The sequence below is a fragment of the Lissotriton helveticus genome, chromosome 1_1, assembly GCF_964261635.1.
Source record: "Lissotriton helveticus chromosome 1_1, aLisHel1.1, whole genome shotgun sequence".
Lineage (NCBI taxonomy): Eukaryota > Metazoa > Chordata > Amphibia > Caudata > Salamandridae > Lissotriton > Lissotriton helveticus.
In genome coordinates, this window is record NC_136057.1 from 706503598 (window position 1) to 706522655 (window position 19058).

A 19058-nucleotide genomic window follows, 5' to 3' on the forward strand; every position below is an offset into this window, starting at 1 on the left:
CCTCCGTGGATGCGCTGCTCCTGGCCGTGGCTGAAGTTGGTTGGAAATAAACTTCTTACCTTATGTGTTCAAGACGACTTCTGGTGATTCCTTTAACACTACATATTGGCGACGATTGGGATCGGAGTCTTCAGCCACATTTCCTGAGAATTCCACGTGCCAGCTTCAAGGTCCTATTTACGACGGTTTCAGCTGTTCAAGCGCCGGTGATGGCAAAGAACATGTAAAGCTACTGAACCGGTAGGATGAAAACATTTTTTTAATTAAAGCTGGGACAAGCGCTAACTCCTGTGGTTCTTGCGCACAGTGCCTCCGGTTGTTGCCGACTTGCACCATTTGAGTTACGTGCGCGTGCTTGAAGTTTCAGACGCAGAGGATCTTCACGCGCAGACTCAGCGTGTTCTGAAAAAACAAGTCTTGTGTTCTTTTGATGCATTCACGCAGCATGAGGACGTTGGACGGTCATTTTGGATTGAGAAACCGTCTGATTTGGATGAGTGCTTCATTTGGGGTTACTCCGGTGATACACTCACCTGGACTTCATTCATTGTGTTAATCCTTTTCGTGTGTCATGGTGATACACACACCTTAAATCCTATTGGCCATTGTATATTTTTCAAGCGCAGTTACAGTGATGCGCACACCTTGATTTTGCTCAAACAGACTTCATTTGTCGGTGATGCAAACACCTTAAATCCTATTGGCCACGGTTTGGATTTTCAAGCGCAATTACGGTGATGCGCACATCTTGATTTTGTTTTATCTTTGTTCTCTTTGCATATCTCGGTGATGTGCACACCTTATGTCAAGTTACATCTATCTAGGGTTTGCACTTTCCTTATTTATCAAAATTGATTCATGTTTTTTTAAAGATCTAAATAAATAAATAGCTATTTATTTATTAACTTTCTATTATTTAAATTTTATTTTTAAATTGCTACTCCACTTCATCAAATTACACAACCTCCTCCTTTTATGGTAAAACCAGGCAAACCAAGCTTACCTTGGCCGCCATGGTTTGGTTTGTTTGAAAATCATTTATTTGCCATTGGTGCCCCTGAATACTCACCTGAATGCAAATTTGCTCTTCTGTTTGACCCCCAGCCCTGGGCACCGCACCCAAGCCAACCGACCACGCACGCAACCTGTGCTTCATCCTGGACCCCTCCCTCTCGATGACCAGACAAGTCAACGCCGTCTCCTCATCGTGCTTCAACACCCTGCGTATGCTTCGCAAGATCTTCCGCTGGATCCCGACCGATACCAGGAAGACTGTCACCCAGGCACTCGTCACCAGCCGACTGGACTACGGAAACGCCATCTACGCCGGAACCACAGCCAAGCTACAGAAAAGACTCCAGCGCATCCAGAACGCCTCCGCCCGACTCATCCTGGATGTCCCCCGACGCAGCCACATCTCCAGCCACCTGAGGAACCTGCACTGGCTCCCCGTCGACAAGAGGATCACGTTCCGGCTCCTCACCCACGCACACAAGTCTCTCCACGACCTGGGCCCCAAGTACCTCAACGACCGCCTGACCTTCTACACGCCCACCCGCCAGCTACGGTCCACCAGCCTCGGCCTCGCAGCCCTACCACGCATCCGAAGAGCCACCGCCGGAGGAAGATCCTTCTCTTACCTGGCTGCCAAGACTTGGAACTCCCTCCCCATCCACCTTCGGTTGACCCAGGACCATCTCGCCTTCAGGAAACAACTCAAGACCTGGCTGTTCGAGCAGTAGCATACCCCTCCCCCCAAGCACCTTGAGACCCTCCCGGGTGAGTAGTGCACTATACAAATGGCATGATTGATTGATTGATTGTTTGCCAGTCTTGACAACTCAACGTATTTTTCAGAGTTCGCCTACCATTCCTCCTCCTACTGGTCAATCTGATGACAGGCGGTGGAACAATTATTTGGAAGCTATAGAGAGGCTTAAAAAACAATTTGCAGAATCTCCCACTATTTTGTTGGAAAGACAAAAATTCTATAAACGCAAACAAGCTGAGGAAGAAAAGGTGGAAGAGTACATTTCAGTTCTCAGAGTTCTAGCTACTACTTGTATTTTTGGTCCTGTTTCAGAGGATCTCATCAGAGATCAATTCGTTTTCATCTGCAGTTCGCAAAAAATAAAAGAAAGAATTCTGTGTTGCAAGAACCCCTCTCTCTCAGAAGTTATAGATATGGCTTTGAGTATTGAGAGGTCTGCCATTTCCACTAAAGTCATACAATCTAATGCCACTTCTAATGTCAATATGGTTGCGAATGAGTCATTAGAGGAGGATTTACTCGTTATGGGAACGAAAGATAAACCATTGAAATTTATGCAGAAGAAAAATCAGACATTTTGTTATAGGTGTGGATCGAAATTTCATATCGGCAACTTCCCTGGCTGTCCTGCATTGGGTAAATGTTGTACAGGTTGTAAGAGGATAGGTCACTTCCAAAACCTCTGTAAATCTCAAACAAAACCTGTTCAGTTCAAGTACGTAGCATTGATGTTGAAACAGACAATTGTTCTGAATCTTTGGACAATTTACTTTTGATAGTGAACTACAAAGATGACCCTTTAGAAATCAAAGGTCCCTTTTGTGATGCTTTAATTGATGGTATTCAAACTAGGGTCATGGCTGCTTCAGGTTCTCCTATAACTATACTCCGGAACTCATATTTTCTGGAAAACTGGAGAGATAAAGTTTCTCTTTCCAAATCTGATGTAAATCTGAAAGCTTTCGGCAAAAAGGATATAGATATGTTGGGGTTCTTCATGGCTAATGTTAAAATTTTAGAACGGATAATTTGCACTAATATATATGTTGCTATTAAGGGAAAGGTTATTGTGGGATGGAAGGACCTTGCACGAATGGGTCTCTACTTAGTTCCAGGGGAAGTGAATCCTGTAAGAGTGAGAGAACCCTCCGTAAGCTGTGTAAACGAACCTCAGTTGGATGTAAAAAGTTTGATGGGTGAATTTAAATCAGTTCTCAAAGATCAAGTTGGTTGTGTGAAAAAGTTTGAGCATAAAATAAGATTGTTGCCTAATGCTCAACCTGTTGTGCATAAAGTCAGATCGGTTCACCTAAGTGCTAGGGAAGATTTATAATGAATGCTGGAAGGTTTGTGTTTACAAGGCATTATACAAATCACTGAGTCCTCACAGTGGGTGGCTCCCTAGTGGTCACTCGTAAGAAGTCTGGTGAAATTAGGCTGTGTGCAGATTTAAGAGGCCTAAACAAGAACATCATAATAGATTGTCACCCACTTCCCAAAATTCATGAGCTTTTGGCAAATTTGGGGGGAGCAAAATGGTTTACCTTAATCGATTTAAAATCTGGGTAGCATCAAATTCCTCTAGCTAAAGAGTCCCAGGAACGTACAACATTTGTCACTCCCTTTGGTGCTTATAAGTACCTTAGGCTACCCTTTGGACTACCGTCGGCAGCTAGTGTCTTCCAAACGCGGATGGATACTATTTTTAAAGGTTTGAAAGGTGTCCAGACATATTTGGATGATATTTAGATTTTTTTCAAAAGACTCTGAGGAAAATATTGAGCAACTGAAAATCATGTTGTCTATGTTGGAAAAGCAGGGGTTGACAGTAAGGGGCGACAAATGTAAGTTTGGAGTGAAGGGACTTGATTATCTTGGATAACTGTTTCCTACCAAGGTATTAAACCTAGATTTTCAGTCATTAGGGCTTTAGAAGAAGCAAAACCCCCTTCATATAAAGATACCCTCCGTTGCGTCTTAGGTCTCGCGGAGTACTATGCTAGATTTGTTGGAAATTATGCTCAAATTGGGGAGCCTTTGAGGCTTCTCCTGAAAAAGGGCCAAAAGTTTGTATGGTCATAAGTTTTAGACGTTGTATTTGCAAGAGTGAAAAATCTAATTATGTTGGCACAGGCGTAATATGCTTTTTGTGATGCCTGTCCATCTACCATCACGGTTGACGCAGGTATGTATGGTTTAGGGGCACTACTTAGTCAAAGAGTGAATAGAAGAGAACAAACTGTGGCGTTTGCCTCAAGGTCACGTGAACCTTTTGAGAAAAATGATAGCACAATAGAGCGGGAAGCTTTAGCTTGTGTTTTGGCATCCCAAAAATGAAAAATGTACATCTGGGGCCGTAAATTCGAGATTTTGACTGATCACAAACCTCTGACATTTATTTTTAGTAAAAACTTCCAGCAATACTATGTCTGCTGGACTAACTCCATTGATTTCAAAACTCCAAGAGTATAATTTTGATATAAAACATATACAAGGAGGTAAACATTTTAGACTGGATTGTTTGTCCAGGATGTTAATGGAAAAAGATGATGAGGAGGATGCGGAGGAGGATGAAGTTGAGTGTGTTGCCATTATTGATGCAATTGAGAACTGCAGTTCATGTATTCCAGAGTGTGATTGGAAGGTTGCATGTGCTAATGACACTATTCTGTTCAGGGTGGTAGAATATTCTTCAAGCAAATGGCCTGAGCCAAGAAATTTATCAGGGGAACTTAGAAACATCTCTTTAGAAGCTAAAGAAATTTCCGTTAAAGATGGGTTAGTAATGAGAGGTGATAAATGTGTTCCTCAGGTCAGTTTGAGGAATGCTTTCGTTAAGATCGCTCACAAAGGACATTTGGGTGTATCTAAAACATGCATGAGAATTAAGGAACATTACTAGTGGCTTGCACTGGAGACACAAGTTAGAAATTTGATTGATGGTTGTGAGGAGTGTTTAGTGTCCGAAAAACACTGGAAGTTACCTAAAGTGCCTTTGCATCCCACTGAGTTCCAGAAAAGCCTTGGGGAAAAAGTGGGGCTGGATTTTTCTGGGCCCTATAATATACTTCCTGAATTGTCAAGATATTAAATTTTGGCAGTGGATTATCATTCCAAGTGGATGTATTATCGATTTGTTGATGCCCCTAATACTGATAACACTTTCGTTTTTGAGTAAAGTTTTCTTACTTGAGGGAACTCCTAAATCTTTGGTGACTGATAATGTAACACATTTTGTTTCTGATAAATTGTGCACATTTTTGAAGAGTCATGATATTAAGCATTTGAAAATAGCTATGTACTCTCCGAATTCGAATGGACTAGTGGAATAAGTAATAAAGTTCTCAAAGAGGGTATTCAAACAGCGCTGGCCGCTAGGCATAATGTGAAAACATTTCTTGAAGAGAAGGTTTGGAACTATAATATCTCTATGCGGAATTGGGTTATGTTTGAGAAGCCATTTAAAGTGAAGAAAGGGGAATCTGTGTTTTCAAATCCCATTCTAGTAAGTAAGGTCAGTAAGGGTGCAGTATTTTTACAAGATAACGGTTGGTGGAACAAACGACAACTGGTTAAGGTAACTAAGGAACAAGCTAGAATAATAGAAAGTAAGAAATTCACCCTTGCTGGACAGGATTTGGAGTGGACTCATTGGTTGCATGACAGCCAGGGGTCCTCAAAAGTGTCTCATTCTTTTGTTAATGATTCTATTGGAAATTCAGTGTATCAGGAAGTATCTCATACACGTGATGGTCGTGTTAGAAGACCTCCATCTAGATTCAAGGATTTTGTTACATCATATTGTAGAAGTGTATTTATTTATTTTTTATTTGTTTTTGGTTGAGTAAAGGGGGAAGGTGATGTAGTGGGTTTGTATTTACTTTCACATTTATTATTACTGTGATGACATGTAATGTTCTATTGTTCACGAGCTCGGTATGACATATCTATTGTTATAATTTCTTCGAGCCTTGTATTGTATATCTACGGGTCTGATGTTCACGGGCTTGGTGTGTGCATCTTATGAGGTTCGATCGGTTTCTTCAGTTGGAGATCGAACCTCCACGGATGCGCTGCTCCTGGCCGTGGCTGAAGTTGGTTGGAAAGAAACTTCTTACCTGATGTTTTCTAGATGACTTGTGGTGATTCCTTTAACACTACAGTTTATTAAAAAATCATGGCAAAGCAAAACAAGCATTGACAAAGATAAAAGGATGTCAGCCAATGCCAGACCAATTGGTTTTGCTACTGCTTGTTTTCTGTCATGCTGTTCCAGTCTGACACAGACAGAGGTAGTGTCAGTTCACCCACTGCGAACAAACACACATGGGGCGTTTGTTCCATGCTGTAGCTATGGCAACATGAAACAAAAAATGTGGTTTTATATGCTAAAAGGGGTTTGCCTGCATCACACTGTGACAGGTTCCTGCAGCAAGCCCCACTGTTGAACTAACATCCCAGTGAATTACAAATAATGAGTAGATTTTTTGATCATGGTCACAACTACAAACATACAGGAGATCAACGGCAATGTGCTTTTTATAAGAGTCATTTATTACATTTCAGATTATTGCTGTGACATGATTGAGGATAAGTTCAGTCTTATGCTGCAGCAAATAGTTCAGGTGAAACACAGATGACATGTTTCGCTCAAGCCTATCAGCCAGTGTTTCGCTCTAGCCTATCAGCCAGTGAGCTTCCGAGGGTTAATTTTCAATGAAAATTTTACTCTGTATCATCAGAGTTTACTTTCAGTGGCGTAACATAGTAAGCAGTGATATTTTGACACATTGTCGTGTAAGTCATCACTTCAGTTGTTCTTTGTTCAGTTCATGAGTTAAGAACGTGCATGCCCGATATGACAATTGGACAAAATACGCGTCAAATACACTACCTGAAAATTAATTATGCCTCCTACATCTGACCTCGTAGGAACACCACATATTACTTCCAATTTTTTTTATCTATTTCTACCGACAGATGCTGATGGTCTAGAAGGGAGAGCCGGAAAGGCATAACAGGGAACATTTGAGAAGCAATCGGGACCCAGAAGCACCACCGTCATTTTAATTGCATCCAATTATGAAAATTATGCCTCATGCACTCTTCGGCAAGATAAGGTACATTGGAGTTTTTTTGTGTATGTTGTAGCTTGCCAAGTATACTTTGGAGATGTACCCTCTAGTCACCACTTGCATGGTGAAGATAATATTACAATTGATTTGAAAGTAATAGTAGTAAATATGTAGCATCATATATTCAGGGCCGGCTCTAGGCTCATGGTGGCCCTGTGCAGGGAGCGTAGGTGGTGGCCCCGGAAGAGGGAGTCCTGGCGGGGCGGAGCTCAGGAAGGTGTTTTAATAATACGTCCAGAAAAGTCGTTAGATGACCAGTACCTGCGGCTGCTCCTACCCTTCCGAATTCGTCTCAGAACGATACAATTTAGGAGGAGGGCATTGTGACACACGACATGAGGGACTGGGCGCACAGACAGCTGCAGTGCCAGGGCCATGACAGGGGCACCGGACCCCCACAAAAATGCAGGAGGCCTGAGCCTGCAATGGGAGGGGGTTATTGATAAACAAATAGGCATGTTCATTAAAAAAATAATCATATCTACAACTACAGGGGGTACAATGAGGTCAGATCACATACTGCTGGTAGCCCTGTGAGTGGAGATGGGGCGGGGGAAGACTCACCCATCTCGTCCTCATAGCTGCCAAGGTTTCAGATTGCCATTCGTGACATTTTCATAATTTCAGTGTAATTATGAGTGACATTTCAATGACTATGAGGGACACTTTCTTGCGGGCCAAATTAAGCAATGAAGACGATCAACACATGTAAATATCAGAAATAACACCACAAAGAGAGTTACACGTCAGTCTTTTGAATGAACTACTATGGCAACTATATCTCACAATGCAAGCTTTCCTCTGTGTGTGACCACGACGCTTTCGCTCTCTCTAGCCCTCTCCTCTCTATCCTTTTATCCCTCTCCTGTCTCTTTTTATCCCTCTCCTCTCTCTCACGCGCTCGCTCTCTATCCCTCTCCTCTGTTATTATCCCTCTCCCCCTCTCGCACGCTCTCTCTATCCCTCTCCTCTCTAACCTTTTATCCCTCTCCTCTCTGTCTCTTTGTAGCCCTCTCCCCCTCTCGCACGCTCTCTCTCTCCTCTCTAACCTTTTATCCCTCTCCTCTGTCTCTTTGTATCCCTCTCCCCCTCTCGCACGCTCTCTCTCTCCTCTCTATCCTGTTATCCCTCCTCTCTCTCACGCGCTCGCTCTCTATCCCTCTCCTCTGTTATTATCCCTCTCCCCCTCTCGCACGCTCTCTCTATCCCTCTCCTCTCTAACCTTCTATCCCTCTCCTCTCTGTCTCTTTGTATCCCTCTCCCCCTCTCGCACGCTCTCTCTCTCTCCTCTCTATCCTTTTATCCCTCTCCTCTCTCACACGCTTGCTCTCTAGCCCTCTCCTCTCTGTCTTTACCCCTCCCCCTCTTGCACGCTCTCTCTCTCTATCCTTTTATCCCTCTCTGTCTCTTTTTATCCCTCTCTCCCCTCTCGCACGCTCTCTCTCTATCCCTCTCCATCCTTTTATCCCTCTCCCCTCTCTGTCTCTTTGTATCCCTCTCCTCTCTCACGCGCTCGCTCTCTATCCCTCTCCTCTGTTATTATCCCTCTCCCCCTCTCGCACGCACTCTCTCTCTATCCCTCTCCTCTCTAACCTTTTATCCCTCTCCTCTCTGTCTCTTTGTATCCCTCTCCCCCTCTCGCACGCTCTCTCTCTCCTCTCTATCCTTTTATCCCTCTCCCCTCTCTGTCTCTTTGTATCCCTCTCCTCTCTCACGCGCTCAATCTCTAGCCCTCTCCTCTCTGTCATTATCCCTCTCCCCCTCTCGCACCAGGCTGCACTGTTTGTTTTGATATGAAAACATTAATTTTGAGTCATGTGTTCTCGATAGAGGCCATACCCGTCATGAAAAATATAAACATTTTTGGCAAACAGCTACGCATCTGCTCTCACTCAGCCTTACCTTGTGCAGTCTAAGTTGCTGCTCCAAAAATCCCAGCAACACTCTGTACTAGCCGCTTCTCTTGGGCCTACCTTCCTTCCACAGAGCAAGGCACCTGCTCCGGTCTTTTTTTTACTGGACTTATTGCGCACTTTTAATTGTTGCACTGCAAATGTGCATGACTGACATTAGTGGTCCTGCTCTTTGCTTCTCTGAGGGTCACTGTTGTCTCGACTTTACTCAATTTTTTTAATGCTCATCTGTATACATGACAGAAATTAGGGCCCATTATGACTGCGGAGACCTGTACAGCTGCGATGAGAAGCAGCCTCACTCTGCCTGTACCTCGTCCCGCTCTCGTCACAGTCAGACACCGGCTCCAGCACTCTCCCTCGACCGGCCCTCCAGCGCCTCGGAAATAATTATTTACTGGCTGGCAGGGGGCAGCCATAGATATTTTAGCCTCACTGCAACAGGCGGCCCAGCAGAAGGTGCAATCCGATCTGTAGTGCTGCCAGCCAGCCGAGCACCATCATTCCGGTGGCACTGCTGCCTGCAAACCAGTGAGCTCTGCAGCCAGCCTCTACCTCAGTCCCAGTTGGTTCCCTCAAAACCCTGGCAGCAGGACGTGACCTTACGTCCCCACTCCCCCCTTCCGGCGCTATGGCCAAGTTGTAACACGTGACGCAGCTCCTCCCCATGCCGTGCCTCCCCTCCCCAGTTCCGAACTTCATGGCACTTTGTCTCTGCTCATAGTGCCTGTGTGTGTCCCTAGGTTTTACGCAAAAATGAACCCCCTTTACACTTTCGGCCTTTCTAGCTGCTCCACGGCCGCGGAGGGGCCCCTCGGAGCCAGAGGCCGCCAAATCCTGCCACCAGGGGGCCGCCAGTGCCACGATGTATCAGATCCTTCCGATCCGATCCTCGTCGTGGCGGCCCCTGGGGTGTGGCGGCCCTGTGCAGGTGCACAGTTTGCACATGCCTAGGGCCGGCCCTGATATATTTTGTCATAATCAGCATAGGTCTGTTTTAAAATATGCATACTTATGCAGCTGTTCATTTTTCAGAGTCCAGAAGCAACCCAGGAGCTTTGTAAATTCACAGGCAACTTAAGCACAACATATACTTGTGTTATAGAAGTGTCAAATGTTATACGAGGCTTGCATTTCTCTTTCTTTCTTTAATGCACCCTGCCTGTGACTGACAAGCTTTTTAAGTCATATCACCCACATTTGATCAATACGTAACAGACTCCTAATCTGCAGCAGCGGCCCTTGCAGGTAAGAGCGGTGGGCCGGGTGTAGGGGGGTAAGGGGGGGGGAGATTTTGACAGTCGACAATGAGGGACAATGTATTATTTATTTAATTTCACCCTGTGGTCATCTGTCGAATCCCCCCTCCAACCTGTAGCCACCGTTCTTACCTGCACGGGCCTCTGCTGCTAATCTGGCCCCCTCTATCGATCATGGCTGGTTGCGCTGCATTTCACATTTGTGAGATCACTGCAAGAAAGTGTCGCGTTGCATAGGAGGCACATTGGCATTATGTTAAGTGAGGAAACCAGGTAGACCAAAGGACGAGACCTAAAAAACAGCTATCACGTGTTGTCAACTTAGAATATACCGTTATGCCTTGGGATGCATTACAGAATTAAAGAAGCAAATGATTACCTTCTTCTGGTGGTGTTGTGGCATTGCATATCTGCTCTCCTCCTATGCCCGCCGAGGTTGCAGCTCTTATTTTAAAATGGTAAGTGGTGTTTGCCAGCAGCTCTCTGATAGTATTTACATGCTCATGAGCCGCAACCATGCTCGCAGTGCTTTGAAACACTATGATGTAATGAGTAATCAATCCATTTGGCTTTGTTGGCGCATCCCACTGGACTAAAATGGACTGCCAGCTAGTAGCTGTGCATTGAACATTCTGGACAATATCTGGAGCTTAAGAGACACACATGCACCAAGAGGTTAACATTCCCACACGGTTAAGTCATAGGCAATAATATTACATTACTAGCATCCCTCTCATTGCTCCCGATGTCCAAGGATGCCTTTGATTTTAGACCCAAATACAGCCTAGTAATCAACAACACAATGCGAGTTTCCAAAAGCCCGGGATCAAGGAATGAGCTGGAAGCGAATTTCAAAATGGCAGCTCTGTTGATGGTGAACATATAAAACAATGCTCTCTTTCAGTTACATACACAGTGTTTCATTTCCTAAATTTCTATTTGTATTTTAAATTGTGGTTTAGCATCAAAAGCGGGAAAGATACAGCAATTGCATGCTAGTCTATCAAAACCCCAAAAGCAGCCTGTTCCTTTACGTGACTTAAAAGTATGTGAAACATATGATAATATGTTAAATGTGAAGCAATGTTATGTAGTCCAGCAATCTGTATTTTAGTGGTGAGGTAGCAAGGTTATTTGTAAAAGGAAAAAGTTGCACTTCCAACCTTGAAATATGCATTTAAATGAAAAAAGTGGCTAAAAATAGGTCTTTATAACATTTAACTGCTTGTCTCACAAATTAATTAAGCTATTCCTTTTCCCTATCACTGTGTCGAGTTTTCCTAAACATTGCCTTTTCTCTAATTCTGGAAAAAAGCAGGGCATTCTCTTATAGATAGATCCTATAAGCTACAGCAGGCATCCCAGCGCGGGGTCCTAACCTCTGTATGAAGGCAGGTAGTAATGTATGCTCTTGGATATGGGTTACTTAGTGGTCACTTGAAGCCAGATGTACAAATATCAAGAGTAGCGACTCCCAAATAGCGATTTTTTCCAAATTGCCATTTGGGGATGTGTTGTAATGAAGAAGCAGACACTGTAATTGTAGAAGTCTTCTTTAATGCCTCTATACACCATCACAGTTTCCAGTCAGCTGTGGAATGTTCGTGCATGCCAGGCTGGCACGTACCAAGAGGAGAGAGGGAAGGGGGGTGGAACGGGGCATACCAAGTATGGATTACAACACAATCGATATCCCAAATATATGAATATTTTATTTTTAAATTAGTGATTCCTAGTGGGTTACAAAGGGACCAGACTCCATCAATATTCATGAGGTAGGTCACAATTTGCGACCCATTAGAAATGGCAGTCATCACAGCTCAGCAGACCAACATGTCAATGATTGCTTTTGAATAAAGTTTTTTTTTTTAAATGCAGCCCATTTTACTTCGAACAATTTAACTATTTTTTTTTTAAGTAGGCAGTGTTCTGTGGGCTCCCAAAGTAAACTGGATTCTCTACTAGTAAGGAGATTGTGGTGCTGTGCATGGTGACTTCAAAAAGAATACTTTGACCCCTAATTAGTGGGTGCTATGGTATCACCTGTTGCATAATGTGGGCCCTTCATTTTAAATTAGACTTTGTGTAATTTGTGAAGCTATGTCTTACCTGATTCTTTTGTTGTGAAGCTGACAGTGTTGCTAGAATGGTTTCCATTCCCATATTTTGTGTACGCAGATGCCCTGATAAAGTATGTTGTAAATGGCTCCAGTCCTTTAAGTTGTGCTTCAGTATACATGCCTGAGGTGTTCTAATGGGCATACAATATATAATAACAAACGTGTTAATGCATCGCAAAGAGCATGGAATTTGTACATAACACCAACCTTAAAAACATACCACAGAAGCACCACAATATTTAAATGCACGAAGGCCCTTTTCATAAGAATGGATTTTGGCAAGAAATAAGCCAATATTAGACATCATTTGAATGAAAAATACAACAAAAAATAAGCAACATTTAAAAGAGTATCACTGGATAATGATTTGTCAGTTATTTAATTTACCAACTTTCAGCTTGAATACAACTGTTCTTTGACCTTTTATGATTCTACACAGACTCGGGCATGAGCATACTGTTATGTAGTTCAGGTTTCAAAGGTATTGGTTAAGGGGTTATTTAGAGTTATGAGAGCTGTTCATCTAGGGGACAAAGGTCATAACCCCCACCACCCTGGCGGGTTACTAACCATCATAATTAGAGATTTCCCCTGCCTGGCAGAGGTATCTGAGCCTTCAGAGAAGCCACAGCAGTTTTTCTGGAGGCATTGTAAGTCTGGTGAGTGGCCGCCATGTTTCATATGGCAGCCCCAAAAATATTTCTGTTTTTCAAAAACAAACTCCCAAATCCTAGATGGTCCGGGGCGCTTACGCGAAAAGCCTAACATCAGTCGGGCCTGTGGTGTAAGGGTTAAACACCAGAGTGACCAGGGCCTCCACCAGCAGAAACAAGACATTCACCCGACTCTAAACATATTGGCAGCTTATCAGTTAAGATGATAGGGTAGTCTAGCATTTCAGTTTCTTATTTTTATTATACTTCAAACATAGGGGCCTATTAGGACGGCAGGCAGACTTACCTTCGTGAGCCATCCATGCAGAGCTGGGACCATCCACCATAGGTGCGCCGGTCCCACCCTCCGTATTAGGATGTGCCTGCCACACTGGGGGGTGCATCCTGGTAGTTTAACATTGGAGACGGTGCTGCTGGCTGCAGCATCTTACGCAATGTTAAATTACCATGTTTTGCATTGCGATGCACAACATACCAGGCACCACACAGTGCCTGCCACCTAGAGCATGGCAATGAAGGGGGGTACCAAAGTTACCCCCCAAGTGCAGCCACCCACCCCCTCCTACCCCAGGGGCCCGCAACAGGCCCCGTTGCAAAACACTGCAGGCCGGTTAAAGCTGGCATACTAATCTGGTGGATGGTGCCTGCTAGGCACCGCCACCATTTTTGGCTCCCTGGACCTTCCGCCAGGCAATCGGGAAGATTGATGGCGGCGGAAGCATTCATGTTCCCACCGCCATCCTAATCTGGCAGTGGGAAATATCTGTTTGATGGCGGAAGGACCGCCACCACAAGGCCGGCGGTTGCCACTGCCGGCTGTGCGGTGGCGGTCCTTCCGCCATCGTAATAGACCCCATAGTGTTTCTCTTTCACAAACATCTAATACTTCTAACTCCACAAAAAACGAACTGTATACTTTTCTTATGATATGCATTCCCATACCCGGCAATCTCACCAGTCATCAGAATCTTAAGCAAGCCTACAATGCACCTTGCAGGGGCACTGTGGAGTAGGCCCATGATCATGGGGGATGGAAGCATAACTGGTCATCACCGCATCTAGCGGCTTAAACGGCATCTCCGGTATTTATGAAACCTCAGTAGAGGAGGATGGCAAATAGGAGCTAAGGAAGGAGACTGAAGGGGGTGAAGCCTCACCTTATTTAAACTACTCCTTCTCGCAAACCCTATTGGTCACAGTGAAAGTTGTTGCATTTTGTGTTGCACAGTGTGTAGCCGGACAATGGAAGTGTTTTGTACAATCCATTAACAGATACTCGATGAACACTGGTGACTTTTTTAAATAATGGCTCTGGAATGCTAGGAGTCTGGTGTAGGTAGCCTCATTAACATGGATGTCACAAACAATTATGTAGCCAAAACCCATGCTCACACTTATAAATAGATAAATAGTACTGCACACTACCACAGAGTGAGTAGATCAGAGGAAACGTTAACAATAAAAGTGTATGATATTCATAGACTATATCTTCCACTGTTTAATACTTCAGTTACGTGTCTGGAATGTATCTATCCATCAATCTATCTCTTTCTCTTGTCCTGCCTCTATCTGCTATCAGTATAATGCCAAAGAGTATATCAGTCTTCCCAGGGTGGTATCATGAACGTGCACGCTAACGCGGGGTACAGCTGTGGACTATTTTATTTGCAATGCACTTTCGAAAGCATATTTATTTAACCTGGAATTTCTCCGAGCTATAGCCTGTACTGCAGACAGCATAGCTGGCAAGTAGTTAGCAGTGGTTGCTTCTCTCTATCTAAGAGCTTTGTCATCTGCAGCACTAACATAAGGAAATTCACAGTTAAATTGATGTGTTGTAGGAATTGTAATAAAACACTGAGCTGGGCCCTCCACAAATGCACATGTTTAAGATCCAGACTGTCCAATGTTCTCCATCTCTGGGTGTCTCAAGATCTGTCCAATATATATATATATATATATGATAATTCTCACTCTCCTTCTCCATATGTCTGCCTCTGTCTCGAACGGTATTTTTCCATTTTATGTATGTTGAAGAAATGCCTTTTACTTGTGGGGTCATTGTGGTGCTTAATTTGTAAAAGAAAAAAAATGCCAGGGCCCTACTCAGGAAGCCACTGCAGCTTCTGCCAGCACAGCCAACATCATTACTAACACAACTACTCCCTTACAAGTGTCACAATTTGGACTGCTCCTGGTTACCTGAAGCTTAGAAATGACCTGAACGGTTGGTAGTAATACATTTCTAATGTATACTAAATCATGAAACACTTGTTGATCTGCTCACCTCAAAAATAGACAAACAGCTCGACCATGTGCTTGTCTAGAGAATTAAGTGCTGGTGCTAAGAGCCGGCTAACACCAGCTCAAAATAAGCACTGGGACTCTGCCTTTCCTACCGATGTAGAGCTAGCTCAGGAAATTACATTTTCAAATATTTTCTAGAAATGCAGCTGTGTGCTACAATGAACGGGTGCAATGTAATTAACTGTTGCTGTATTTTTTTTGTCTTACTGCAGAATTCTTTTTACAGACGAGAATTACACTTTAGAAGGGGATGCATGGTCAGAACTAAGAAGTTAAGTACATGTGGTGTTCTCTTAACTTCTTAAAGGCATTTACAACAGGTTTTCAGAAGATGCAATAAAAGCAGTAAATCTACATTGGTAGTAGAACTCCTACGATTTTCATCACTGTATATCTCGGTTGGTTGTGTTCCTATTCTGGGAGGACCAGGGTCAAGAATGATTTCCATAAGGCTGGGTCCCAACTGAGGTGGTATGGTGGGCAAAAGAACAATGGATTGGAATACAATTACAAGCAATTGCGCGTGATTAGACTATGGCAAGCATTCCTCATATCACCTTTTGTGTGTTTATTGTACCGCCCTAAGCAGTAACGGTATGCACAGACATGGTTCCTATGCTCACTGTGCCACTGCAACCAAGCAACTTCCAACTGATGAGCACAAATCAGGACAAAAAAAGGTCTCGGATTCCTTGTGTTCACGTTCAGGGAGGACTTGGTCTGATAGTTGGGGCTGAACATTTCCTATTGGAGCAGGGATAATACTGATTTTCATATGGCTGAGTCCAACCTGAGGTGACATTGTGGACTCAGCCAATTCAACAATGGTTTGAATGCTACCCCAAGCAGTTGCCAATGGTTAGACTTATTGCGAGCATTCCTCCCATCACCTTTTGTGGGTTTGACCACTGTATATCTGTCTGACAAGCTCACCATCTCGGGTAGCTATTTACACACCTGCAGATAGGACACCATCAGACTGGAGACAAAGAAGCGAAACAAGAAAAAATAAGGCACTGAATCTTGTCTGTCTGTGGATCTAGGATCTTGAACAATATCCACAAATCAATGAGGACTGCCCGAAACCGGCTCCAGTTTCGGAACATTGAATGTGTCTTTGCATTTGAACCTTTTAGGCTGCAAAGATGCTATATGAATACCACAAATATACATACATACAACAGGGCTAGGTTTACTACTTTTGGAAATGTCCAAACTTTGCCAATAGTATGCATGGAAGCTAGTACGTGCATAGGTTCCTAAGTGTAGTACTTGGGAATGTAATATGACATTTTCCTTGGGTCCCGGTACCGTAATGTGGAATTTACATTAGTTACATCTCGACCCTGGGGAAATGCATCTCGATGTGCAATTTCAAATTTTTTTCTTTTCTTCACATTTTCATGATGAAACCCTTCCACCTCTACAAACTCAGTGTTTGGAGATTAATCATTCCCACCCTGGAAGTGTAATTACTCCAGCAGCTTACTAGAGTACAACTCTGACCATTTCTATGGTGTGAAAGAGTTGGATCGATATTTTTAACAACCAATAAACTTGAAAGTTTGCACGTATTTACACATATTTACAGACTTTTAAGGCAAACCACTCCTTAATCCATGCATTCCACCACCCTTTCCAAGTGTAGCTTACTGCTGAAGATTTCTCAGCAATTACGGCAGAGAAATCCACAGCAGTAATGCTGTTGATGCCTGTCAGAAATCCTTCTCTGAGTTCCCAACAGGCATAAAATAAAGTGATATTTTGCCATAAATGTATGTTCAATGCTGAAAACTTCTTTATGAAACTGACCCGTATTTTTTTTAATATATATAAGAAACATTGCTATAATGATCTTCAAATGGTCATTATCACACACATAAATAGTTGAGTCAATTCAACAATATTTCAGTGACTCCACCGATACCCGCACTAGAAAACTGTTTTAAAATTGAGGCTCAGTTTGAATAATAGCTTTTGGACTGTACAGGTGTTTCCCCAATAATTAATGGTTTGGTTTATTTGATGGCCCTGCAAGTGCCAGCTTTAGGGCAGTCACGACCATTGGTGCTTCACCGAGTGCTAGCCTTGGGAGGTCACCAATTACAGTCCCTCGGCTCCTTAGTAAATTGTCAGCAAGGAGACTGTGAGGACTCAGGGCTTGTTGCGTCTTATCTGTGCCGCATACCAGTGTCTAGCTGAAATATACTTCTCAGACAAATAAAAAATACCTGTTAGAAATGATGGTCTCGAGTTGGGCGTGGTATGCACCCGGTCCTTCCTTCTACTCAGTTTAAGGGAGTTACGCACCCAATATAACCCCTGCTCTCAGGCTTGGTAGCTTGGAACAAGCAGTCAGGCCTATCTCAGAGGCAATGTGCAAAGCATTTGTACATGAAACACACAGTAACACAGTAAAACCACTACAAATGGACACCACACCAATTTAGAAAGCTAACATACCCAATCTTTATCTAAACAAAACAAGACCAAAAAAAAAAAAGTCCAACAAACATAAGCAAATATATCAATTTTTAAAGGTTTAAGCAAGTTTTTCCATAGAACTCTATGGATGCATTGATTTAAGCACAAAGTACCTTTGATGCGGCAATATCCGATATGAAAAGCAGACACATGGGAGGGAAGTATTTGAAAACACAAGTGATGTGTCAATTCTTGAGTCCCAAGGGAATGGAGGCGTCAGTTCTGCTGCATGCAGGAGTCTTGTGTTGATTCCTTACTGCAAGGGGAAGAGATGCATCCAATTCCGAACATGCAACCTCGGTACCTTACGGCGTTGCTGGAGACTTGGTGAACAGGTGCAAAGCGTGGAAAATTCATGTGCTCTGGGTTGATGTGATGGCAAAATCATCGCTGCGTCGAATTTCACAGCCGCGGATTGGTGATGCGTCGATTCCTTCAGTCGCACAGCAGGGCCTGTGTCAAAGTCGGAACGGGGGTCTCGAACGTTGGAGACACGGTGCTCAGGACTCGGCTGTGGTACAAAGGGGGTGGTGATTTACGGAGCATCTGAACCAATCAAACACCCACACCCAGTCAACAGATCTGGGTTTAATCCATCACCGTTCTTTAGCCCACTCTGCCACCCCAGTTCAGACATGGCCATATGAAAATCAGTCTGACCCTGTGCCTCATGGGAACAGTCCAGCCCGAACTGCCAAGCCATGCCTTCCCTGGACCGGAAACAAGCTTCCGAGGACCGGTTTCTGGCATTTCAGCAGTCTTCAGCCCGGCTTGCTTGTATCCAGTGGCAAAGTGAGCAAGGGACTCACGTCTGAGCATACCCTGCCAACTTATGGCGAACAAAGTGGTACAAAAGGGGGGGGGGGGGTGATGGACGGAGCATCTGAACCAATCAAACACCCACACCCAGTCAACAGATCTGGGTTTAATCCATCACCGTTCTTTAGCCCACTCTGCCTCCCCAGTTCAGACATGGCCATATGCAAATCAGTCTGTCCCTGTGCCTCATGGTAACAGTCCTTCCCGAACTGCCAAGCCATGCCTTCCCTGGACCGGAAACAAGCTTCCGAGGACCGGTTTCTGGCATGTCAGCCGTCTTCAGCCCGGCTTGCTTGAATCCAGTGGCAAAGTGAGCAAGGGACTCACGTCTAAGCATACCCTGCCAACTTATGGCGAACAAAGTGGTACAAAAGGGGGTGGTGATGGACGGAGCATCTGAACCAATCAAACACCCACACCCAGTCAACAGATCTGGGTTTAATCCATCAGCGTTCTTTAGCCCACTCTACCACCCCAGTTCAGACATGGCCATATGCAAATCAGTCTGACCCTGTGCCTCATGGGAACAGTCCAGCCCGAACTGCCAAGCCATGCCTTCCCTGGACCGGAAACAAG

General features: G+C 44.0%; 1 protein-coding gene across 1 annotated transcript in view; it reads right to left on the reverse strand.

Moving 5' to 3' along the window:
• Window positions 1–19058, reverse strand: part of PTPRQ (protein tyrosine phosphatase receptor type Q) — a 1500794-nt gene that overhangs the window by 519854 nt on the left and 961882 nt on the right. Inside the window, exons 41-42 of the mRNA XM_078647981.1 lie at window positions 12188–12329; window positions 10458–10727 (exon numbers count right to left, since the gene is read on the reverse strand). Of these exons, the coding sequence (XP_078504107.1) occupies window positions 10458–10727; window positions 12188–12329 (412 nt within the window). The remainder of the gene's footprint in view (window positions 1–10457; window positions 10728–12187; window positions 12330–19058) is intronic.